Raw genomic sequence first — 25,390 nt, 5'->3', positions numbered from 1 at the left:
GTATCGAAATTTTCGTCACCCAATCTTTCCAGACTCGGCTCCGAGCTTAGAAGCGACCTACCGGTATATTTCGGAGAGTAGAAAAAATATCTGGGCATCCGGAGGCGCGAGCGACCGAGTATGACCGAAAGAGTCCGCGCGATGCTCTCAGCCGAGATCGTCGACTGAGCTATCAGACAGATCGAGGTACCTATTCCTGTTATCACAGCTCGCCCGGGGAGCGAATAGAAAACAGGCTCGAGTGGAAACTGATATACATACATATACACTCTTCCAATGTGTTTGCATACGGCCGCATGTACCGCACGCTTTCATATGGCGAGCAGCCCCCTTTCTCCGCGCCTGTGAGCATAAGTAATTCGTGCTTGGCAATCTGTCAGTGAAGAACGGCGACTCGTATTGAGCCTGCGATTATTGCCGACTTGCGACCGGTTGGTCGGACTTCGCGCGGTTGACGGCAGCCGTCGACCGCGAATCAAATTTCGAAGAAAAGGACTGGAGTGCTGAGAATTCGATTCGAGTTGGCTCGGGGCGATTGCCTCCAATACGGTCATTTATTGGCTGTAGACACGATACGCGTGTCCTGTGCGCAGGCCTCCGCTGAGGCGTCCGCGAGCTCTTTGCGTACTTGCTCCATCGGTCGACGGGAGTTGTCTGCAGTTTGCGTTTCCGTCGCCACTAGCGTTAACACTCCGTACACGGGCACAACGGAGTGAGGGAATTATCGCCGACCGACCGACTGGCCGAGGCCCGCAGAAGAACGATAGAGCGAGTGACCATGCGGACGGAACTAGATCCTATACAAGTACTGTGCTCACACGATCCCGGCCACAAAAGGGAGCGAGCGAGAGAGAGTGTGACGACGTTTGGAAGGGCCCTGGAAGAAGATCTGGCCGGGTCGTAGCTATTGCTGCCTATGCTAGAACAGGAAACGGAAATACACGATTCTTCCTTCCTGGAGCCGATCTCGTTCGACCGGCGGCGTCGATCACAGCACAGCGTGCCTGCTACATTCTCTGTGCGTGTTTGCTTATTTGCGAGTCCGTTTAGCTCGTTGATTCGTTACAGGACAGGATCCCTGTTTAGAGGGAGCAGAAGACCCACATAGATAAATCAGATTATTTCTAGGCGGGCGCTCCTAGCACGGTCTTGTCCAGACCGTGGAAGGAAGAGTCGCTAGAGGAATAAGTTCCCCGCATCCTTTGATCATGGGGCTGAACTTCCCGATCGGCCGCAGTCAGGCAATGGGAAGTAATTCAATGGAGAAAGTCTGAGCCCTACGTCGACCGAATTCGCGAAACGCGATGTGCGGTGAGCATCTCTCGCAATTCATTACCTGTGTAAATAGACGACGCTCCCGACTGTTAGGCCTCGAACGGAATTCCCTGGAGAGGAGTGAGCTGAACAGTGGACGCGAGCGCAGGGAACCCGTGAAGTTCTCCCAGGAATCGCGGGTATCGGCACACACGCGCGAAAGCAAATCCGAGAGAGACTGTTAGCGATCACGCAATCAGCGACCACCTGATAACTTGGCCATCTAAGCCCTCACTTCACTTCGGATCTGCGAACGGATGCAATATTCAGCAGGTGGGTTGGCGGACAGACAACTCGGAGCGAGCGAAGCTCGGCGAGCTCAATATCAGTTATAGCTGCCAGGCGTGAAGGGCTTTTCGGACGGATTACGCCCGCCCCTCGAAGGAGATCAACTTAGCTCATCATTATCTGCGAACGTCTTCGTGGTCGAGACGGCATCTTCTCACTCGAATTTCGACCTCTCCAGGGAATTTTCTGACTGGATTTAGATTCTTCAGTGCCGACTGCGGGAAGAGTCAGCCATACCCGTATCACGGAGAATCTTTGACGAGACGAGCGTCCCCGGGCAGGGTCGCCAGATCGATATCTGGCATTTCTGGTCACCGCACCATCAGGATATATGATTTCGTCATTCCATTCTCTTCCCGGTTGTGGCACCGAATCGAGATGCGAGCTCCTGACGCTCGAATCTCATGAGGAGGCTGTTGCAGCAAAATGGTGACGTCGAGAGGATGAAGAAAGAAAGAGCCGACGACGTTATTTCGAGGTCGGGGAACCTCGATAAGTCCTTGTAAACTCCATTCGCCTTTTGTGACGACCTTACCGTCATCATCGGGATTCATCCGACCAAACCGAAGAGGAAAGGAGACGCGAGAAACAGCAGCACGGGGAAACGGGAGAAGAATTCGTGAAAAAAAAATAATGTCGTCGTCTTCGGGGCTTGCGTGGCCTTTTAAGCAAGACAGCTACGGCTGCCGCCGGTAGCGGTCGGGCCCACACCGACCGACCAACCGGAAGGAAGCCATCTCGTTTAACGGCGCGACCGACTCAGGACCTCCGGAGTCGGTGAAGCCATCTTTCGTCGAGGTAATTCTGCAAACACACTTCAGACACTGCACGCGCGAGCTAGCAAGCGACGAGAGCTCTCTGTCCTCGTTTGTCCGAAGTCATGAGATATCTTCAATTAGGTTCCGTCGGCTCGCCAGGTGAGTTCCATTTTGAGAAGGTGGTTCATCTTCTCACGAATTTTTCAACCCCTGCTGAAACATGATGGACCGGGAGCAACTCCATAAACATAGGTGACGATAGTGGGATCGTGGTGGATCCCGATGCTCGATCCTTGCTATGTAGCAAGTTGCTACACGAACCGCCGTTCCTGCATCGGGGAATGTCCAGACGATGCGACTTGAGCGCTTGTCCCTTGTTCCTACAAATCGAGCGATTTCCGGTGGTGGGGACCTCATCGAGTCAGTTCTTGTCTTCCTGCTTATTCCATCTCAACTGTTGCATCTAGCTGCGCGCTCGACCGCGGAGCGATCTCGAGCGTTCAGCTGCTGAGGATCGCACCTCATTCCGTTGGTCACAACGATAGCTCCTGGTGAGGGACACGGGCGGTTGATGGACCGGTTGATCGAGAGACTCTGTCGACTCCTGGTCCCCTAAGACTTTGGAGTCGGAGCCGGAGTCTTTGTTGATGGCCACATAGGACCCAAAGAAGCCGCATGGACAAAGCGCAGAGAAGTGGGAAGAAAATTCTCGGCTTGTTTCATTTTCGTGTTGACCGTGAGAGCCTCGAACGAGCAGTTTGTCTCAGTGTGTCACCAAAATTAAGGTCACAGCAGACGGAGCAGCGGTCGGCTGTCGAGGTTGAGGAGTGAGCAGAAAAGACAAAACCGACGGTCTTGAGGTTTGTTCTTCTTGGTTCGACCTCGGTCGGGCGTGCGGGCCGGCGGACGACGGGATCCCCCGCCGACCGGCCCGTCGGACGAACGGACAGCCGGGCAGACAGACGGGCGGTGGGTCAGCTTCGTAGGTCGCCCGGAAAGGCTGCTTTCGCTGCTCAAGTCGTTGAGTTCTAAATCTGTCTCCGTTCAGGCCCTATTAGGATAAGATGGGAAGGACTAAACCGGCTAGCGAACCACATACGAACAAGTTGCCGACGAAGGTCGGTCTCACCAATGAATCCCGTTTGGCGGGACGCCCGGGGATTTTCTGCTCGACGCACGAAATGGAGGAGAACAAGGGAGGCGGAGGACGAGCAGCAGCAGCAGCAGCAAGAGCGCAAGGGGTGCTCTGGCGTTCCGGCTGACTGGCGCCGAGGTTCATCATCACGTTTTCCGAGGTCCGATGTCGCGCTCATTTCGAAACGCAGCTTGAACTCGGGTCTCTTATTTCCGAAAGGTGTGCCCGGTTATCGGGAGTCAACGAACCCGCGATTTGAGACGCTCGCCCGCCGCATGAACGCGGTCGCTTTTCGCTACGGATTCCGCCTTCCTAGATAATGTTTTCTGCCTGCTCTGACCTCCGGGGACAAAGTCGACATTTGCGTCGTCTGGCACAAAACAAGCAAACTCAATTTTCGCCTAAATGAGTGTCCGGATTCTCGCAAGCCAATCGAACTCCGCCCGAAGTTCGGAGACGCGTTCTCTCTCTTGAAGGATGTGCAACCGATGGTTTCCGCTCCCTGACTTGCTCGTCTCCGCGCAGTCCACGTATCTCAGTCAGTCAGCCGCCTTCCACGTCTGTCGCAGTCGACGTACAGACGAAGAAACGACGGACTTTCGTCTTTTCTAAAAAGGCCACAACGAGCGAAGACGCCACCGAGTCTGGCTTCGGTGGTCGTTCGCCAGCCGCGCTTTGCAAATTGCGTCAATGCGGAGTTTGGGCCCGACCGGGCGTTCTTTGCCCCTCACTCCTCCCGCACCCCTCGTCCTTTGCTCTCTATTTCTCCCGTTCCGTTTACTTTCCCATTGCGTTTTTTTTTGTCTCCCTTGTACCGAAACCCTCCGTCGCGACCACGGAGCAGAATTTTGGTTCGATTCCCGGCGCGTCCCTCGTTCCCTGTTCCTCGCCTTCTTCCTCGTCTTTCCGTTCACGGACCGCGACGAGATCCACGCATGTTTGCGAGTGTCGCAACCACCACAACAAACACTCTTCCGCAACATGGAGATGTCGTCACTGCTAGGCATCACTTACTCCACCGCCGGCAGCGCTTCGTTGGCTACAGTGCGACAAAATAATCAATGAGGGGCGGTGGTGAAGCCTCCCGCTGGTGCGGCTAGTGGCGGATGTTGCTCCGCCGGAGTCCTTCTCGACTCGCGGACTCATTCGACCCCCGGCGCGGGTGCTCACTTGTGTGTCTGCCTTCTCCGGTTCTCCGGCTCAAGAGCCGTGCTTTCGATTTTCGGTATGTGACGACCGATTTCACCGGGAACGAGATCCGCCGCCCCCTCAAGTGCTTTGAGGTTATGCCTCTCCAACACGCTCGCTCGACGCTTTCACGCAGCCATGAAGCCTGTCATTGAGTTGTCCACCCGTTCATTCATCTATTTCCCCTTTGACTTGTTCCGCAGCCCGAAGCATTAGAATTCAGTACATAATACGCGTTTCGTCAGTCCGCGCGACCGCCCACTAACTCGTATATTCCGGCAGCTCATTAATTTTGGTTAATACAGACCTCGGTCGGGGACTCCACTCTCATGTGTTGTCCCTGACTGAACAAGCAATAGAGCTCGCGGACCGGCAGAGGGAAGGATTCTCGCAGAGGGACCCGGACGAAGACTTCGGTTTTTTCGAGAGAAATCTCCCCGAGTCCAATGGCAACGCATAGATAATGAGCTCTCGCAAAAATCCCTACAAACGCTCGCATGGCGTGCCTTGTGGCTGTACTGTGAACGCCGGCGCCGCGAGACCACACCTCACGGTCCTTCTTCGTCGGCCGCGGGAACTGCCACGAGTGACATAACAGAGGGCCGAACGGTCGACGTCGGACCGATGCGAGATGATGCTCGCATTAAAGTCTCTGACCCTTTAAAATGCTCACATTCTCCCGTCTGCCGCATCTTTGCGCTTGCCTTTTCTGAGCGAGAGGTAGGATCGGCTCCCTAGCGGAGGACACGACACCATTATGAAAATACAAGCTGTGCCCCGGATGATTAAAAGCGAACCGATGCCGGTTAGGTCAGACTCGGTTAGCGAGGGGCGGAGAGAACTTTGAAACGTCTCGGAATCCTCGAGAAGTTTCATTGACCTTCGGTTGTACAGCATCGTCTCTGAAAGTGGAAATCAGGCCACTTGGCATCCCTCCAGTACTCAGAGCAGCCTTTCAAGTAGTTGCTCTTTGAGGACTGACTTTCGCCGCCCGTCAGCCGACCCGCCCGTCCGTCCGTCCGTCCGCCTGAACTCGGTTGCTAACCAGCCGACCGTCGGCTTCGACTGCGATGAGGACCCTGCCGCGAAACAATTCGAGGGGATCTTATTCTATTGCGTCGCGGACATTTTTTTAGGAGTCCACATATTTGCGACGACTGAGAGCTGTCTGCAAGGATGCAGCTTGGGATCGATTCGAGATTTCCCTCGATTTTTTGCCGTCTGCACTGCCGGTGGCGATTCCCGCAATGTCCTCCTCTGAGATTCGAGCCCTCGGTTCGTGAACTAGATGATTAATTGAACCGCAATGAGTAACCGCATCGTGGGCCAGACCAACATCGTGCAGTCTAGGAGATACGCTCAAACACAGCAGAAGCCTCATTTTCGCGAATTTCTGCTTCGGGACTCCGTCCTGTAGCGTCCCTCGTCCGCGATGAGAACTCTGGGACTGGCTCTGAGCGAAGAATATTTCAAGCCGCAGAACATCCCGAGCTGAGGGCAATATCAATAAACACGTAATTTGTGACGCGACGCCATGATGACCGTACCGAAAAAGGGGGCCGTCTCGCCGTTCGCGATGATCTCCGGTCGACTCCCACTCACCGAACACGCCCTGTGCCGCTGCCGTTTCCGGAGCGATGCATTCCTTCGACATGTCCCACCCAGGAAGCGTCGATTCTCTGAATTCCAATTCCACGTCAGGATTTACTTGGATTTCGTGCGCCGGAAATCTATTCCCGGCTCTCCTCGACGGAGCATGCGCTCGTCCGAACGGAGAATCTCTCCACGCTCGATCCGGGATCCTACACGAAGAATCCACCTTATTGTGAAGATTAGGGGTGCTGAAGTTCAGAAAGCTCCGACAAGAGCTTGTTCCGGAAAAGTTCAGGAACAAAGCTGCGAGCATACGGAGACCCGGGTCGACTGCGTTTCCGTTCCGTTCGTTCGACTCTGGAGAATCTCGAAATCCCCTCAAACGAGCGAAACGCATAAACGTTTTCGGTGTTTCAACACCAAGGCGCTCGTCCCCGGAGCTCGCCACTAGAAGCCTAAACTTCAAAGGTCACTCGCTGCCTCGGGTCTATATCTCAAGTCCGCCCATTCGAGAGCCTCGGAACCGACGAACGTCCATTTCGTCGGAACCATAACTTCAATTCGTTCCACGCGGGTCCGCTTCGAGGAAACCCTCGAGGTCCTGTCTAATGCCGACGCTGCACCGGATCTACGGATTTGAGCTCTACGCCGACGTCGCCAAGCTCCTTTATCCGTGAGCTCAGGAAACTCCGTGGGCTTCATGCCTAGTGAACGACACCGATGTCTTCTTGCGAATCGGCACTCACTCATTCATTCATAACGCTTCTATTGATAGAGGGTACATAAAAGTAGATTTTTGGGCTCGAGTCCACTATGGATCTTCGAGCAGATTCTCCATGAAAACATATTGTTGATACGATCGGTCTTGGCAATTGACTCAGTTCGGACCGAGCCCTGTCTCCGTAAACAATTTTGCCCGATCTCGAAGAAATGGTTCGAATTCTCGTTCCATAAAATTCGTTTGAGTGCCCGTGGATCCTGTTGGGACAGGATTGACATGATTGGGGGAAAAGCGAAGGTTTCCCTGGGAACCGAACATCGAATCTGTAGTCGTCTGATAAAATATTTCTGCACCGACTCAATGCGCCTGATGTGCTTGGCTCTGTAGGGGAGCCAGACTGCACAACAATATAAAAGCTTAGAAACAATCAGCGCCAGATACAGCCTGATATAAAACTCCAGGTCCTTGACGAAAAAACAGCAAAAAATCGAACTGACTGAGTTTCGGGACTCTTTACTCATGTTACGTGAAGCACGGCCCCTGACTCGCGAGCTTCTTTAATCGCGCCGACCGTCTGCTGCCCATTCAATTGAGGAAACCCGGGCTTCAACGCGAACAACGCTCTTACCGAAGTGAGAAAATCCCATCGGTGTTATTTGACCATGAATCTCGACCGCCGTGGACAAAGCTCGAGCATTCGTGAGATACGAGATAATAAATTCTGGATTGCTCGCGGAATCGGGTGGAGTCCCAACACCGCCAAGTCTGCCACGAAAACAGAGTCATGTTACATTAGCCTGACGTCATATTCGCCGTTGAAATCTGTTTCGTTGTTATTCTCTTGCACACCGAGCGACATCGTATGTGATCGTGTTGTGATTTGAATGAATTAATCAGTGACTTTCCGTCTGATCCTGCTCCGCACAGCGCATAGACGGGAGGTGTATCAAAGTCACTATCTCATGAAGCGGCGATTGGGAACTCATAGAATTCACTTCTCAATGCCGAAAATCGATAATAATGGAAGCCACATGCGTGTGTCCACGCCTAATCGCCTCTTCGCTCGCGGCCTGTGATCCGTGAGCGTCAACAGAAGTCCACAGATGATGGTCATCGACGACACGATGACGCTGCGAGACCAGGAATTACGTGATACCGTAAGTTAATGGCAAGATCGAGATTTGACGCCACAAGGTTAAGACGGGGGCGAGGATCCCGATCGATGGCTCCTGAACGAGGCGAGGAACACACTGCTACCGTACGAACGATAGGGAAAAGATGTACAGAACGTGGGTGCACGAAGCGTTCTCCGGGGTCTATTCGCGCGGATCTTCGATACGGCCGGCGCGGACGCGTTTTGGAAAGCGCGTGCGGAACGCGCAGTCGTTCATATATACATGCATGCATCCATGCGTTGCATACTTAGCGTTATTGCGCTTTCGTTGTCGGGAAAATTTCGAGGCTGATTTACGAGCTCAGCATAAAACACCCTAACGGGAGAGTTTCATTTTGTTTGTTGGCCTCGGGCAGGAGGAGCAAAGAAAAAGAGGAAAGGTTTGCGCTCCCCTCCTGACCGACGACAAGGACATCCAGCGCGACTCTAACCCATGGATCGGACTCGAGCAAACGAAAACTTGAGGTGTGAGAGAATCCCTCAAATGATGTGCGAGGCCTCATCTCATAACATGAAAGCCTCCCGCCGGCAAGCGGCCTCGGTGCTGCACCTCCGACCTGCCTCCGACTTCAAAGAGAGGGAATCCCACGGCCACGTCTCGGCTCTCAACCGGAAATCTCCGGATGAGACTTGCTATGGATGTTTTCATACCGAGTCCAAGCTCGGACGGACGCCGGATCAGGAACCCTCTCACGAGCTATTATGATCCATCCGATATGTCAGCTCCTCGCGGAACGAGAATCGGAAGTGAACTTCTTAGCTTTTAGATCCAGCCAGTCGATACTGGAGCAGTCCCAGGGTCGAAGGGGGGAAAATCGCGAGAGCGACGCATTAGAAAGTAATCAGGCGAATTCAATGGAGAACCCTGTAGGGGGCGCATAGCTTGGAGGGCGCTCGAGGCTTCCAGACCGCCTTGACCCAAGCGTTCCCCGGAACAGCATCTCAAGATATCATCCGCGGAATTCCCAATGCCATACATGAGACATACATGAGCAAAGCACTGAGAATATTACTATCCATGTTGAGGTATACCTATCTCAAGTTTGCTCCCACAAGGCGACAGTGACGTAAACCGGGGATGATTTTATCGACTCAGTATGATTGTGGTTGCTCGTTTGAAAATTTTCACATTCATTTTCTCGGATGAGTTTGAAGCGGGAACTTCTCACAGCGGCGTTCTCTCTTATCTTCCAGATCCCTCCTTCGATTCGGACGCTCGCCTTTTGTCGGGCCCGAGGCATTCGTCATGGGCCATCGCGGAATATCGGAGCGATCGAGCGAAGCTCCCGCGTGTTGAGATTCCTGATCACGAGCGAAGTTCGGATCGCATCTAAGTAGGTCCTGTCATCCTAATGATCGATAACCCATGTACGAAGCGTTCCCAACTTACGTTGCTTCACAGCTGCGGAACTCGAACTTTTCGAAAGAGAATTCACTGCAAGAGATCCTTCCGTCTGGAAAGAGGATAGAAGTTCGATGCTCGACTCGGACCACTAGCGAGAAGCTTCGTTTTCGCAATAATTGTCAAGTCCCAGGGGGTACGAGCGGAGCGCAGTATGCCAGAAGTCTCGACAGCCCGAGACTCGACTTCAATGCCTCGACGAGTACGGATACGTGAGTTCGCGCCTAAGGATCCGTATTTTATTGAAGAACGTACCTACGTCACAGATGACGAAGGATATGCGGGAATGTCAGGGGGAGAGCTTGACAGGGGCGCGGGAAAACTTTCTTTTCGGGGAGGTGGGAAGCGATCTGACTCCAGGCAGGGGTCTGAGGACCGAAATGATGACGCGCCTCTCCGGGGTCCATACTTCAGCCTTCGGAAGAAGAAATCCCGGGGCAGAGGCATAGTCCCCTCGACCTTCTCCTACGAACCGATACCAGAATAGGCATGGCACCCTCCATCACGCAATTGTCAAGCGCCGCCGGCGCAACTCCCCGATGGGATTCCTGGTTTCCTGCCACCGTTAACTTCTGAAAACTTGGCAGGTTCTGAGAATATTCGCTGATTGGGTCCCTGAGTGATTCCTGGCGATTCGAGAAATTCTCGAAACCCCTCGGACACGCCGAGGACGACCCTCAGGCTTCGGGGGCCTTCTACGCTTTTCATAAAAGTTTTTGCTAAGCTTCCCTGCCATCTCTCGGCTGTTTCCGGGGAAGCCAGCAGGATGGAACCGATCTTGCGAAGTATTGGAAATCCCTTTCAGCGAGAGCAGACAGATTCGTTCAGATCACTTGGCTTTGTATCTGTTTTAAACACCCCCCGGTCGAGGGAACAGAGGCGGACGGTCACTGGACGTCGCCGACGTCCCTCGAAGGCGCCCGCTCGAGGCCTCTTGAAGAACGCGATTTTATCTCAACTGCAGGAAGAAAGCCCATTTAAGTTGTGGGAATGGAACGTCTTCTGTCAGCCGCAGGACCACGACACACGCGCCTTGTGTTCGTCTTGGTCAGGGAATTCTACGCGCGAGCCAGAGTCCTGAAATTTGAATGTTAGCTTGTCTTCTAGAGTCATCAAGAACCCCGTGTTCGAAATTCTACCCTCCCCGATGTCAGCAGCACGCTCGCCCCTGCCGGACCCAGGGGACTGAGCCGGTATAAGGGAATGGGTCCTTCGCATCCGTCACGATTCCCCATCCCAGTGCTTGTTCGGGAGGACGGCGGGCGGACGATTCTAGGGAATCTAAATGAAAAACTCCGTCATCCGAACGCGCTGATCGCTTTCGAGTATTTATGCGAATGAATAGAGAGAGAAATGGATGACTGTTCGCGCGGGGTCGAGTTCGGGTCCCGAAGTGGTTGGCGCTGATTCCTTGCAGGGCTCTCTGCCCGCTGCCCAGAGAAGCGTTATGTCTGTTCATATTCAAGTTGACGTCGACGGTTCCAGAGAGCAACAGCATCCCGATCGGAGACGCGGTGGAGCGATGAGAGTTCAATGCAACAGCAGAGCAGACTTCAATGCTCGCAATCCATCTCGGAAACGTCACAATGTATCGGCTCTGCAGCTTCCGGGCTGGCGATTACTATGTATGTACGGACGTATGTATGTATGTGTGCAACCGGAGACGCATCGTGCTTCGCGAGTCACATGCACTTTCTCAAATCACAATTACGTGACTCCAGTGATGGATGAAAATAATGAATTTCGACGGCGTGCCCTAACCGCCGTCTAGCCGGGCTCTCGACGACCCGTGCAATGGAAATCTGTTGAGCGTCACCATGCGGAGCTTCTTTCAAAAACGGCATACGGAGCGGCTCCGGACTCGGAGCGATCGTCGCGTTGAGTTTCCTTGTGACCTCAATGGAGTCTCTCGCAGCTCATCGGTCTTTGAACTCAAGTAATTTCCATTCCGAACCGTTCCGTACGCCTATTCATATTCCCGCTTTGGCAATCTGCTCCTCCTCCGGGACTCGCCTCCCCTCGCCGCCCTTGATGACCCCTGTTCCGCGGAAATTCCCAGCATTTGCGACGTAATAAAGTGAGAGCCTCACACCGCAAAGACCAGTGTGAACTCAGTCAGTAGCTACCACTTTTCATATTCATGAAACTACGCGTGGGGATTGCTCGCCCGGCTGGGTCAGCGGCAACCGACTGAGAAAATCAGGGGCCACTCCGGGCGCGCGAGGGCAAAGTCGACTCGGCGACTCTGGACGATGTCACGGAGACGAGTTATAATATACATCCACCTCCGCTGTCGTGTAGGCCGACTGCAATGCTTTCTTTCGTCGTGATGCTTCTTAACACCCGCAAGCTGACGGGCTTGAGTGGCCTGCGTGTAATCAAGTGAATTAATCGCGAATCCGTCGGGAAACAACAAAATAAAATAAAAACGCCCACCAGGCGTCATTCATTCGGCGCTCGAGGCGGAACTATTTCTTCTAATCATGCGATGTTCCCGGAACGAGCCCGTATCTTCTTGGAACTGGAACTCCGTTGAGCACGGCGGAACGCCACGAGGGGGGCATGAGTCGCGAGGGCGAGCTGGGAGCATCCGAAAATGTCTGCTCCGCTCATTATTACCTGGCTCTGTGGCATCGGTGATGCAGGTGGGTCGTTCCGTGAGAAGAGCTTCCTCTTGAGAAATCGACTCGGGGGGAATGCCTTTGTCTCGTCTCGAGAGGAGCTACCGGGTACAAAAGATCATCGACAAGGTATCGAGATCCTCTTTTCGAGCACGCGAAAGCAAGATATCTGCCTCTCTTTCACCTGTAGTACTCAGAACGGCGACTCATGCGAAGACCTCGGAAATTGCTAAATATGTTGCAGGATAGCGAAATGTCCGCCGTGAATACCAATGTGAGTGGGGTGATTCAAATTGTTAATGGCCAACATGTTAAGGTTGCTTTGGATTTAGATTTCCGGCCGATCTTAGATCTCTGGCCGAGGTCGGTGGGCTGACGGCTTGAGAGCTCTTAAGGTCGGGAAGAAAGAGGAGTGTTTGAAAATGTCGCTCTTATTGGTGAGATGGCTGAGAACTCGCGATCCGCGAGGACGATAGGTCTCGATTGGACAGAGGGTCTCGTTGATGTCGGAATTCGCTCCGTTGTGGGACGATCCGTCGAGAACTATCTGTCATCAGGACAGCCTACCGCCGCCACTTCGCGATTGGGCTCCCGGGTGAATCGTAAAAATTTATGCAATCGTATTCGAGAGTAGTTCGACGACGTCCTGACATTTGCGTGTATGGATCCAGGTGACGAAATAACAATTTTCCACCAAGATGGTCCAAATCAGTATTCATCGAATGTTTCGATTTAATCACACAAGTTGCGTCCGGACGGCCTTCCATTCGGTCGGTGTCTGTTTTGCTACCACAAGCTGCTCCGGAACGGCGGAGTGATCGTCGTGTGGCGATATTTCCGTGACGGCACGGCAGACATCGCCGAATCGGATTGGACTCGATTTCCGGGCTCATGGGGACTCGGTCAGTCACATAGATGAGCTAACACAGACCGCTTCTGACTTGAAGCGATCGCCCATTGTACATTGCAACCACGTCCCGTTACGGACCAGCTCCGATTTCCGGATTTCGAAAGCTCACCAGGTCCCCTCTGTTGGTACCGATAATTTCAGTCAGAAGCCTGCTGGGACCGTAATCGTTGCACGAGAGCACATTATTTCTCCCTCTCACGCTTGGCTTTGAGCGGATAATGCTCATGATTCAATCTCTTCGGATCTGTAAGTTAGTGAGCCCTCTCGCGCCCCTCCCCAGACAGAAGAGGTGCCGGGTCAAGAGCAGAGGTGATCGGCACTGACCCCCTCACGAGGAATTTCGACTTTTCAAAAAACGAATTCTCGTTCCTTAGATCGTTCTCGGCGAAGCTTCAGCGAGCCGGGGTCTCATCTTGAGCTTAGACCGAGGTCTCCTTTCCCTGGGGTGCAATGGAAGTACCGGGGCCATGAAAACATCTCGTCCCTTGCGTCAGAACGGCAGGAAAAACGACCGAACAGAAACAGAGTTCTTTGTCGGAATCGAGAAGCCATCCGAGCCAATTCAACGGCCTCCGGAGATCAAATGTCGAAATGCGCTGTTGAAATTCCGCACTGCCGGGGTCTCTCCTTTGTGGACCCGCGGGGCGAAGCGTAACATCGAGGTGATATATTTTTCCGTTCGTGATTCATTATTCATACTCTCAGTGGCGTTTGCTCGTTCCTTATTGAAAAAGTTGTAATCGTCCGGATGGGTTCGTCCTCAGGGAAATGTGCCGGAATCTTTTCACTCTTCTTCCGTACATTCTTTGCCAAATTCAGGCTCGAGCCTTCCGGAGACATACGAGTTGACACGGGACGTTGTGTAAGGACCGAAATTCCGTGACTCTCCGAGCCGAATCTCTAGCAGAGCGGGTGTCGGTGGGATTCTCGGTACACGGATCGTATCTCTCGTGTCTCCCCATTCGAGTGGAAAAATAATTCAAGAATCTGATACAAGCATTAGTGGAAATCCACGGCGAAACTGATAGAAGGATCTGCGCATGATCACCAGCGACGTCCGCGTCGCGTCGTGGGAATAGGGGGCCGACAGGATGCTTTCCAGGCTTCCCATCCAGAACACCAACTCAAAATGTCAAGGATGATGAGACTTCCGGGACCCCGAGACGGTTTCTGAAGTCCCACGAACATGAAGGAGCCGCTGACGATCCGATCGATGAGGGAGACCGAGAGCGATCGGTAGTGAGTCACCGTCTAGCAAATGGTATTTGAGTGAAACTCATCCGAAGTTGCCCTCCAACGCCCTTTGCAGCCTGGCCAGAAGGCCAGCTAACTGTCTAGCTCGCAAGCGAGCGACCTGGCAGGCGGGCAGAGCTACTGAGTGTCCGAACGGCTTTGCGTGGCCTGAATGTAAATTGCGCCTCATTTGAACAAGCATGACTTGGCCCGTTTGCTCAGCAGGCCATGCCGTCGATGAGAAGAGGGCGAGGTTCAGAGAGCTGCTAGTCGAGCCGAACACTGAGGTAAACGCGGACGAGCCAGAACATTTTGCATGCGAAGGAATGGAACAAAGAATATTGCCCGCGTTGTTCTAGACCTGTGGGCACCAGTTATATCAGCCGGTACTAATCTTGGAGACCCCTCTGTGGAGAAATCTTTTGCCTCACGAATCTCTCGAATTCGAGTCGAGCATAGATCCCACGGAGCGGGATGAATGATTCGTACCGACTCAAGGTGGCGAAATTTCTCATCATGTGGCAAGCTCGTTGGTCTCTGTGAGCGAGACCGGAAACTTCTCTTGATGTTCTCCCTTACCCCCCCCGGACTCGATTTCTACCCGGGACATTCTTGGATTTGCAGGAACATAGCCGCACATTCGTCACAGTTGCGTCTGGACACCGAACGTATTGGCTGATTTATTCGGAAATGGTAGTTGGAATGAAGTTCACGAAAGAATCGAGAGAGAATCGTGATCAAGACTAAGCCTGAAGGGAGAGGCTGGCATCCATCCCACCCGGTTGGGTGCTATCCGAAGGAAACAGATTGACGCACGGTGGAGCGTTCCTTTTCTCGGGAAACAAGCAATACGAAGCTCTTTTGTCGTTCGCAAGGCATACGGGCCGCCGCTGAGAAGGACGACGAAGACGCTCGTGTTGCCTCCGGCGGAATGCTGTTGATGGTAAAGATGCAAAGACTGACAAAGGTTTGCTCGGATGACCTTCCAAGCCAATGTCGAAATGTTGTTCTTGTATGCCCTCGTTTGTCCCCAGGGTGCCATGCCGTGCCTGGCTTACCAACGGTTTCTCGGTCCGGCTCGTAGGCACAATTCTCCACGGAAGAGTCCGACGGTATCCAATGGGAGGATTTGCCAGATGGCGGGGTTGGTAACCTTTCCCGCCGTCGCCTTTGCTGCCACCATAGAAGCTACCGCGGTTGTTGCTGGTATTATTGTAGCAATCGTCGGTGTGGCTTGTATTGTTGTTTGCCACGAAGCGTACGAAAAACTCAAACATCCATCCGTCGAAGTCCGAACCGCCGAAGCTTGCTCTTTCCCAGGTTTCACCCCCTCGCGTCATCTCGGTGCGTACGCGACTGAATTTTCTGTTCTGCCTTGACGCAGTGACGGAACTCTCATGTGTGATCCAGGTCGATGCCAACGGGACTGAGCGTTTCCACGGGACGATTTCTAAAAAAATAGTGGTCTCTAGGATCTTTTCTGCATAGAACTTCCATAGCATACCTAGCGCGAGCTTTCGCACGTCATCCAAGGTCCTCCATGAGTTCCGTCCGAGTATCTTAGAATCGCGAACGAATCAATCATTCTTTGATTATGCGTAAAGTGCTCAATCGATCATTTAAACCCATGTCGCCGGCCGGTGTTGATGGAGTGCAGCGAGTGATTAAGATTCTCACTCCATTGAGATTCTGCTGAATCGAAGCTACACGAATACCGTGACGAATGCTGTTGAGCGTCTCCCCCTGTTCCCCGCTCTCGCTCTATTCACATTCATGAATACAAGTTATCAGCTCTGATTCTCACCTCGACACGCAAACGCATTCGAAAGGCTCATCGATCCGACAACAAACGGCGCTCACTCCTCATATATCTGACCGTTGTATCCGCTGTACACATGCGACTTGCGATAACCCATTCCGAAAGAAGAAAGCAGAGATCTCGACAAGAAAGTAACTTTCTAATCCGGAATGGTTTCGCTGGCTTCCGTTCAGACATCGACCGGGTCTCCCCGACCGTGTGCGGAGTCAATGGTCTCGGTAGAAAAACGTTATTTGAATTCAACACAGAGCTCATTACGGAACCTCAATGTCTGTGTCTCAACCGCTAGACGGCTGCCGGTGATGCCGGCGTCGATGCTAGACTGTCTCATCCGAATTCAATCTTCTCAGATAGCACAAGTACTAGAGGGCGAACAGACGACCTTGTTCTCTACACGGTGGGGTTTCTGCCTCTGGAGCATTGTCGCAGCATGACGATGCAAAGACCCACGGAATCCATTCCAATCCAAACCCGATGTCCGAGAGGGGACCGACGACAAGCGCCTCTTTCTGGAGATAAAGGGAAAATCGTACCTTGATCGGTGTCTCCGCTTCAGTTTCCCGAGCGCCAGGGCCGCATAACTCGCCGCGCCGCAAGAGACTAAATCGCTTGGACGGGGAATATCGGGCATCTCGCGGAAAAAGTTCTCGCCAAGGAGGGACGCCTCGGGCCCGAAACGCTCCGGGGAACAACGCCTATATCTCGACTGCATGTAGCGATAAAGCGAGATGTAGTTGGCTTATTGGATGGGAATGAAGGTTTGTCGGGCTGAGGTATTAGGTACGCGTCCGGCCCCCAAACTTACAACGGCCCACCCAGAGAGCCGTGTGGTCACTGAGGACCTCCTTGTAGCCCTCTCACGGAGTTCCCTGCTTTCCGTCGATGTTTGGGTTGACTTGGAGACTCGTCGGGGGGAGAATTCGCCCCCACATTCGATCGACACATATAGTCTCCTCGGCCCGGGGAGGGGGCTGGGCTGGCATCAGCCTTTTTGGGAGACGCTTGTGAGCTACCTCCGTCCCGTAGGACTTGACCTTGATTCATGACGAGTCGTTAGCTCCCATGAAGCGGAAAAACGCCTTTCCGAACTCGGCTCGGCCAGAGATCATTGTTAGCAGACCGATGGAACTCCTTCAAGAATCGATGATGACACAGCATGCGGCTGTAAACATCGAGCCGAAGGGGAGGGTTCTCCCTCTGTTTACAGCTGCGAACTGCAGCGCATGCATGCAGAATGGACGACTTTCAGCAGAATTTAAGATATTCCGGTCTTGGGGAGCTTGTCAACAGCGGAAAAGACGAACTAAGCGACTTGCGAGCTGCCCATCAGTTCTCTCAGAGGCATTCTCACGGTGCGAGGCAGAAATCTCCGCATGCAACAGGCGGAAAAAGTCTGCGCTCCGCATTCCTTAGGTGCAGTGTCAATTATGAATCTTTCTCCTCGATGGCTGCAACAGCGTGGAATACCTCACTAACGATGCTGCCGAGTCGTTTCCTTGTTGCACAGAATGGAGAGCCCCCTCGCCCTTTGTATGAGTCGAGAGCTCGAGAATTCTCCTCGAATCCCAGCGTTGGCATCGCATCGTATGCCCGTCGACTCCGAATGAATACACGGGTCAGTGCATAGCACTCCGATGCGTCGTCTGTCACAGAATGTTTCTTAAGAGATTTTCGCTGCAGTTATGAGTCGTGATGTGGGCTAGAACTCCGCGATGACCGCTTGGGCCGTACGATGCAACGCATCCCGTTCTTGAGATCAGCGAACACCGTCGCCGACCGCCCTGTCCCGCATGAGAGTTTCTCTAGTCTCCGACCGTTGCGTCGCTTGTCACTCCTCTGAGGAGTTCGTTGATTAATCCGCTAAACGGGATGCGTGCATGACTCTCGGCCGGGAAGATAGGAACTACTACACCGTGGAAATTGTTGCGGTAACCGAGCTGTCCGGTGGAACAGGTAGACTCTCATCCAAGGAAGAGGAGAGTTTTGGGTTGATAAGACATCTTGGAAGATTCAGCGGAAAGAGGGAAACGAGCCTCTTCCAACAAGTGACCGTGTTCCTATAACAGTGACAGCTCGTTGAGTCACGAGCCCGTTCTTCCGGGACGCAGAAATCCTCTGCGAGGTGAGTCTCCTTCATTCCTTAAGCCGCACGAGAGCGACCGCCTTTGCGCGTGCCCGTATATGCTTCAGTTAGCGGTAGACTCGAGCGTCGTCGTCGTCGAATTCCATGCGAGTGTTTGAGGGTGTGTGCTCGCCTTAGAGAGGAGATTCAGCCGGACGAGGAAGCGCGGCATGCATACGTACATAGAACACATACGCATACACACTCCATCCGAACGACCGACCGACTGACTGACTGAAGCCGAGAAAAACTGCCTACGGTACGGTGCAACCCGAAACGACCGAGTTTACAAATCCAATTTGAAATCGTCATTCAGCTCTCTCACTGCCTCCGAGTGCGTTGTACCTTTTTCTGCTTTACGACCGACGCAATCTTTAATGACATTATGTTGCTTAGTGGAGGATAACTGCTCGTCGTAAATCTTCGCTCGTTTTTTTATGGTTCGCATGTGCTGCGGGAACATAGGCCTTCACCGCAGCCGAAGCGATGCGACGATTTTGCGTCGAGGTCCAGTTTAATTTCTGCGAACGGCGGCGTCGAACATCCAGCGACTTTCCTCTTTTTCCCGAGATACTTATTCAGAGGCGCAACGCCCGAGCCTTATCACTGTTTCGGAGCCTTGACCGGGAGCGAAACGCTCGACAGCCCTCTCCCGTTGTTCGGGACTCGTCCCCTCGATGCGACTCACGCGCGGCGAAAAGCACCGGGTTGCAGGTTCCCACACGTCGGGAAAATACCGTCTTGGAACGATTCCGGGAGAAACAGATGAAAGTGGAGCTATGACCGTCCACTGAACCTTTTTTTTTCTAGTTGAATAACCAGTGTAAATGAAGCATGGCCGGACACGTGTGCCGACGGTGAGCGGTCCGTGTATGTCATGTAGATCTCCGGAAGACGCGCGGGATCAACTTTCCAAGTGTGCGAATCTTCATTTCTGAAATGAGTTCAAGTCGAATGAAAGGTCTGAGACACATCTGAATCAGAGAGTGTCGGCTGGCTTTCGGACTGCCCCCGGACTGTCCTTGGAAACTTCTCGATTCGCTTACGCGTCTATGCTGCCTGCTCGGCCACTCCGCGGGCTCGATTCTCCCTCCTCTCTCGAACCGCCACGAGTTTCTCAAGTCTCTCAGTGCCGGCGTGCTCTTTTGACGTTCCGAGAGAAAGTCAGCTGTCCATCCATTCGGATTCGATACGAGTCCGTCCCTTGTTCTTTGCCCGGCGGTCGTATTGAATTTTCGAGATGCGTGACTTCGTCAGATCACGTTGGGGCGCGCAAGAAAAAGACGAAATTCGTCCGTCACGTGTTGCGATATCAATGACATCGATCGTCATTCCGTGCAACCGGTTCCGGACATCCTCGTTCTGCTCTTTTTCGAGTTCGCGAGAAACGCGCTCAAAACATCGCTTCACAAATGATTCCCATGTGTTCTCTATAGGAGCACCGTATCTGGACGACATGACCCGACGGTGTCGACGGTTGCTGAGTCGGTCGGTCGGTGGGTCGGCTGCTTGCTCGCTCGGTCCATTGCTTGACAGTCGACGATCCAGACGACGAGGCCGGCTTAAACAGCGACGAGACCAGCCCTTATTCCCGTTGCCTCAACTAACGCCCAGCCGAACACTTTCCCCCGTCTCAGACATTGCACGAACGCGCATAGTACCTACGGAGACGCCTTGCGCTCTTGCTCATTTTGCATGCTCGCCATCCAGCACTTATGCAAATCGTCCCTTTCGCCAAAGGGGTTATTTGCCTCTGTGCCAACTCATCTTTCACCGCAGAGTCACAACATGTTTGCGAACCTCTCCTCTGTCTACGATTGTCATCTTCCGGATTGTCACTGAGAGCCGCAGCTCCGGTAGTTCGAACCCTCGAACTCGGACGTCGTGTTCGCCTACCACTTCGGTACTAGGTTCCATAATTGACGATTGATGGGGGCTGAAGGATCGAAATTAGAGTTTCATGCTCTAGATATAGAAATGAATCGATTTCCGAACGCGGTCGGCGTCAAGACGCGATTTTCTTCTTCTTTCGTCCTTTCCGCTGTGACGAGAAGAATTCCATTGTTTCAATCCTTATATGTCTGTTCGTTTTGCCGTCAAGGCTCGAATTTCACGATAAGGCAGCTAAGAGGCCACACTGAGAGATCCAGGAAGAACCTCCGTTCGGTTTCCGCGGAGCGTGTCGTCTACATGAGATTCGTACGATAAAAAATTGTCGGAGAATGGAACGAAGAGCACTCCCGGCGTTGAGTCGCGTCGCTTAGTCTCACAATCGTGTAGAGCCAACGGCTCGCGATGTTTAGGGATTCCAGGCCCTGGAAAACTTCCTAAGGCCTATGTCTACCTCCCTCCCTCCGAGGAGTGCTCGAGGGCGTCAGCCGAACACACGGCGTGTCCGGTCTAAGTGTGCTTTTCGCGGGCCTATTCCGTCGCTTCGATCTGCAGAATATTCGGAAATTTCGCTCCCCGGAAATATGCGGCCCGAGCTGAGGGTTGCGAGTTCGATTCCCGCGGCTCGCTGATAATTGTGGTCTCCAAAATCAAAACTGGAGTGCTAGCCTCCAACGGCATCGAGGAAAAATTTTGGGCGCATTGCGTATAGACAGAATCGAACCGGATCAGAGGTAGTCGGACGTCACCTCTGAGCCAGCGCTATATGGCCCGAATGGTGTCGAAGAAATCCGAAACAGTTCGCAGAGGTTTCCCAGAACCCTCTTGCAGCATAGCCGGCAGCTGAGAGTTTCTGCTTACAAAAAGTTGATACCTCTGGGATACATCGTTCACTCCGATAGGGCCTCCTACCTTCGCTGCAGTAGAAGTGGTAGAAATGAATCATACCATCTATGCTTGTGGGATAGGATACTTGGAAACACAGGTTGCTGGGAGGAATATTTTCTCTCAATATTTTCATATTCTGTCGCAGGCTTCCGAGTGCCAGTGAGCGGATGATGGTTCCGGCGCAAAATTTAGCGATCCTGGTGCTGCTGTCGTGCACCTTGCACGGCGAGTGCGCGCAAAATGCCGAAACGGCTCATAACACCCTCAAAGAAAAGAAGTTTAAACGTGAGTTCGGCGAAAGCTGAATTAAATATTCTTACGGGCAGGTAGCGACTCGTTGCCGCTCCCAGAGTCCGAGTATCCAGATCTCTGTCTATGCTCGAGCTGGACGAATGAACCCTCGTGATTTTCAGATCCCTGCGACGGATTGGTCTGCGATGCGGGAACGCAATGCATCGTGAACGCAGACCGTTCCGCGGCTTGTGAATGCGTGAAGGAGTGTAAGCCAGAAACGGACGATCGTCGGAAAGTGAGTCAACTCCGAAGCCTAGAGAAAATCATGAGCGCTCCCATTGATCTGAGGCGGCCTCGTCGAGGACATCGATGGCGGCAAGTCCCTAATTGCGAATTCAAAGGCGGCCGGTCCCTCATTGCGAGTTCGAGGGAGGCGGGCCCCTTAGTGCGAGTTCGAAGCCGCATCTCTTTGGCGCCAGATGTTCCTCGTCGGAATTTCTTTGCTCTATCGACTGGCCCCCGGGCTGACCCCCAGAAACGATGCATTCGTCTCTTTCGGAGCCATTGAAGTGAATGGGGAGAATGAGAGTAGGTACTGCATCCGTAATAAGCTCCAATGTTGTTCCTTGGCAGGTATGCTCGAACTACAACGTAACGTTCGATAGCTTGTGCCACTTGCATCAGATGGCTTGCTGGTGTCGTCAGAGCGCCGAGGGCTGTATCGACGAGGAGTACGAACACTCGCACGTCGACTACTTCGGCACCTGCCGAGATATACCCAAGTGTTCCAGTGAGGAAATGTCCGATTTCCCGAGGTAGGCGGACCACAGCTTACGAAATTATCTCAGGAGTTGACTCGCCCGCGCCGCGAGCTAAAAGTTCAACGCCCCTCCTCTGATTTTCGTACTCTCGAGTTTCCGGTGAATTTCTAGCTCGTGGATAACAAAGGAGTCGCGGGGGCGGCTCAGCATTCGTCGACATGCGCGATGTAAATGCTGCTTCGGTCTCGGCTCGAGGAAAAACTCGCAGATTTAGAATGGGCGGGATCGCTCAGGCCAACGCGTGGCATTTGAAGCAATTTTTTTCGGATCTCGTCTTTTGAACTGTCTGCGGCTACGACAACGTCTCCAGCGACGCAAAAAACGCTTCGTATGCTTGCCACACCACAAGCATCCCGCTAAACAGCCATTGAAGGAGGAAGTCTACGACACTCCCAGCCAGCCGCTTGTCGCCGCGGAAATCAGGCCGTTACACTTTTAGGCGGAACCATACAGACAGTCAGCCAGCCACCGCCGGTCGACTCGGTGTCGGCGAAGTACGACGTTGAGGACGACAACTGCGGTATTTCCGTTCCGTAAGGATGTCCCCACGGAATGTCCCGTGGGGATGCTCCGAAGGGTCTTCCTAAGGATGTTCCGAAGCATATTCCGAGAGATGTTCCGAAGAGCCCTCCCGATGCAGACTCACAGCGAATCGGTCGGAAGAACGCCGACGCCTTAGCGGAAGGAAGGGTTTTGGCAGTCGCCTTCGGGACTGACACGACTGGCGGAGGCTGTCGCCGACCCCCAGGAGAATATCCGCGGCGCGGCGTTAGGAATCGGTCGCGGTCAGCACCCCCGATACGGTTCCGCACCGGGGCCGCTTATTCTCCGACCCAAGCTGCGTCGTCGTCGTCTGACGAGCGTACGACGGAAGGACACGGAGTCGAAGGGTGGTGTTGTAATTGCTATGCTTCTCGACTCGAGCGCGAACGGATCGCACGGTGCGCGGAGCGAGATCGTCGACGTCTCCATTCGAGGGGATCGCGTGGCAAACGTTGACAAAGACCTCCGTGTGCCGTCGCGTGGTAAGGAGCCGCGCGTATGAACGGACGTGCGGAAGCCATTGCTCGTTTCATGTCGTAGACCGGTGGGAGGGAAATTCAAGAAGCTTTACGGCTGCCTCGACTCAGCTGCGTCGCTCCATGAATGCTGTATGTCCCGTACCATGCCGGACCGCATGATAAGCCGCCGCGCCGGAATGGCGTCGAGTTGCCGCCGGCGGGCGTACTTGCGAACTAACTGACTTGGAGGCCCGAAAGGAAGATCATTCGAGAACAATGCCCGCTGTCCTCAGGGTCAAGTACGAATGCCGATGCACGACGCCGGCAGAAGCGAATCATGAAAGACAGCGGCCCGATCATTTTCGGATCATTTTCGGATCATCGCCGCCGTCAAGCCGCGAGACACATTCGAACGGACGGGGCTTCTGTGAAAAATGCAACCAGTCAGCCGAAAGTGGTACTACGATTTTCTCTGCGGCTCTCGGGCCGCCATTGTTACAGTGTACTCAATCAAATGGAAGCGAGATTCCGCTCTCATTTTTAACAGAATGTGAAGAATTCAACAAGCCGCGCTCAACTCTGCCAAATTGCTCGTAGTGGTCAGAGTCGGCGGCCGACGATAACGCCAGGCGGCCGACCGTCATGCCACCGGGATCGTAACCAGCGAAAGAAAAAAGGGTGGAAAAAAACGGGAATGGCTCCATGCCGGAGCGACATCCATGCTGGCAGGACGCCAGTAATTTGTCTTTATTATTTTGCCGCACATCATTGCGATCGGGGAACTTTGGTAGCGTCAATATACTACTGTAGTCATATTTTCACACTCACGCACCCGGAAACCCAGAATAGCGGCAGCTCGTACGCTGGAACACTTTTTCGATCATGGGGAGCACTTTCAGTGAGCTCGACGGGTAAAACTTCCCGCAGTCGGATAGGCGGAAGGAATGGCTGCGATTTCCGTTCGTGAATGTAGGACTCGAGGAAAGCCCTCTCTCAGGAAGATATATCGAGGACAATACCATAAGGCGGAAGAGGAAAAACTCAAAAATGCGCTCTTTCAGGAGGATGCGCGAATGGCTCTTTAACATCATGAAGGATCTTGCCAAGAAGAAGGCTCTGAACGCGAATTACGAGAAGCTGGAGAGGCAAGCCGAACAGAATCATGGTCGTCAGTGGGTAAACGCAGTCATCTGGAAATACTGTGACCTTGACAAAGAGCCCACGAACCGGTGAGAATAACCAGATCACGAGCGAAAATTTTCGAGCGACTTCCTCCCTGACGATGATCGATACCAATTTTGCTCACGATCATTCTGACCAGAGACGTTGCCCTTAGGTTCGTTTCGCGACACGAACTCTATCCTCTCAAAGCGCCTCTAATGGTTATGGAACATTGCATCGCACCTTTCTTGGATTCTTGCGATGCTAACAACGACCATCAGGTAAATCATCGACTCGAGGGTCCAGGTCTGAACGAGCCTGAGAAATACTTGATCGAGTGAGTATCAAGCCTAATAATGACGGACCCGTCTAATTATGTGACTCATTGTTTCCTCAGGTAACTCTTCAAGAGTGGGGGACCTGTCTTGGCCTCGAGGTCGACGAAATTCAAGACAAATGCCAGAGTATGCACAATGGAAGAGACTTCTGATGCGACTGCGGGATTCCCCCGTCCGACCATGCTGGATTTCTATCGGTCAAACATGGAATACTTATCGCCATATCGGTGCTCTCCGAGAGGCTGCTTCCTCCTCGGAATAAATTCTTGCTGTGTCTCGACTAAGGAGGCTTTGATATACTTCAAGACAACTGCGATTCTTTGAAGATATTTGAGGACGGGGAGTTCTGCTGTCAAGTTCTATTCCCCCTGGCAGGATCACTGGTCGGATCATCCGTCCCTGAGGGACGTAGTTTTTCGGAGCCCATTGATGTCTCATGCACGCAGGAAATCGTTCTCCGACTACAAGCGAGCGGAAGTTTTCCGTCTCCGACTTTTCGAGCCCGAGGAAGAATTTCGGTTTCCTGATGCTCGATCTGGAGAGAGATCGCCAGCCCCACGATCGACTGTCCTCCAGTTTGAGGATCCAGCCCATTGTGATGATTACTTGCTACGTGAGAGGTGCACGAACCTGAGCCCGAGTTGGATCTCATGATCGCTTCCGAAAAAAATTACGGGTAAAAGCAAGCTCTGTCGCGAACGTGGTAGTGACCGAGTTTATGAGCTGAATTCAGCTCCGAGAACGATGCAGAACTGGCATTCATATCATTAAATTGGAGA

General features: G+C 53.1%; 1 protein-coding gene across 1 annotated transcript; it reads left to right on the top strand.

Moving 5' to 3' along the window:
* The first annotated feature begins 18,218 nt into the window (after nt 1-18,218).
* SPARC (secreted protein, acidic, cysteine-rich) lies at nt 18,219-24,916 on the top strand. Its single transcript, XM_029110744.1, has 7 exons — nt 18,219-18,278; nt 21,202-21,341; nt 21,470-21,585; nt 21,924-22,105; nt 24,174-24,341; nt 24,573; nt 24,671-24,916. Exons 2-7 carry the CDS (start codon nt 21,224-21,226, stop codon nt 24,761-24,763), a joined length of 678 nt encoding a protein of 225 aa, XP_028966577.1. The 5' UTR covers nt 18,219-18,278; nt 21,202-21,223; the 3' UTR covers nt 24,764-24,916.
* Nucleotides 24,917-25,390: the final 474 nt, after the last annotated feature.

The sequence above is a fragment of the Galendromus occidentalis genome, unplaced genomic scaffold (genome assembly GCF_000255335.2).
Source record: "Galendromus occidentalis unplaced genomic scaffold, Mocc_1.1 scf7180000077086, whole genome shotgun sequence".
Classification (NCBI taxonomy): Eukaryota; Metazoa; Arthropoda; class Arachnida; order Mesostigmata; family Phytoseiidae; genus Galendromus; species Galendromus occidentalis.
This window is presented reverse-complemented; position numbering and strand designations above follow the sequence as displayed.

Excerpts from the sequence above, each read along its gene's own strand:
- SPARC (XM_029110744.1), top strand. The coding sequence starts at position 21,224 with ATGATGGTTCCGGCGCAAAATTTAGCGATCCTGGTGCTGCTGTCGTGC. Across the intron at positions 21,586-21,923 it reads AAACGGACGATCGTCGGAAA|GTATGCTCGAACTACAACGT; the intron begins GTGAGTCAACTC and ends GTTCCTTGGCAG. Across the intron at positions 22,106-24,173 it reads GAAATGTCCGATTTCCCGAG|GAGGATGCGCGAATGGCTCT; the intron begins GTAGGCGGACCA and ends GCGCTCTTTCAG.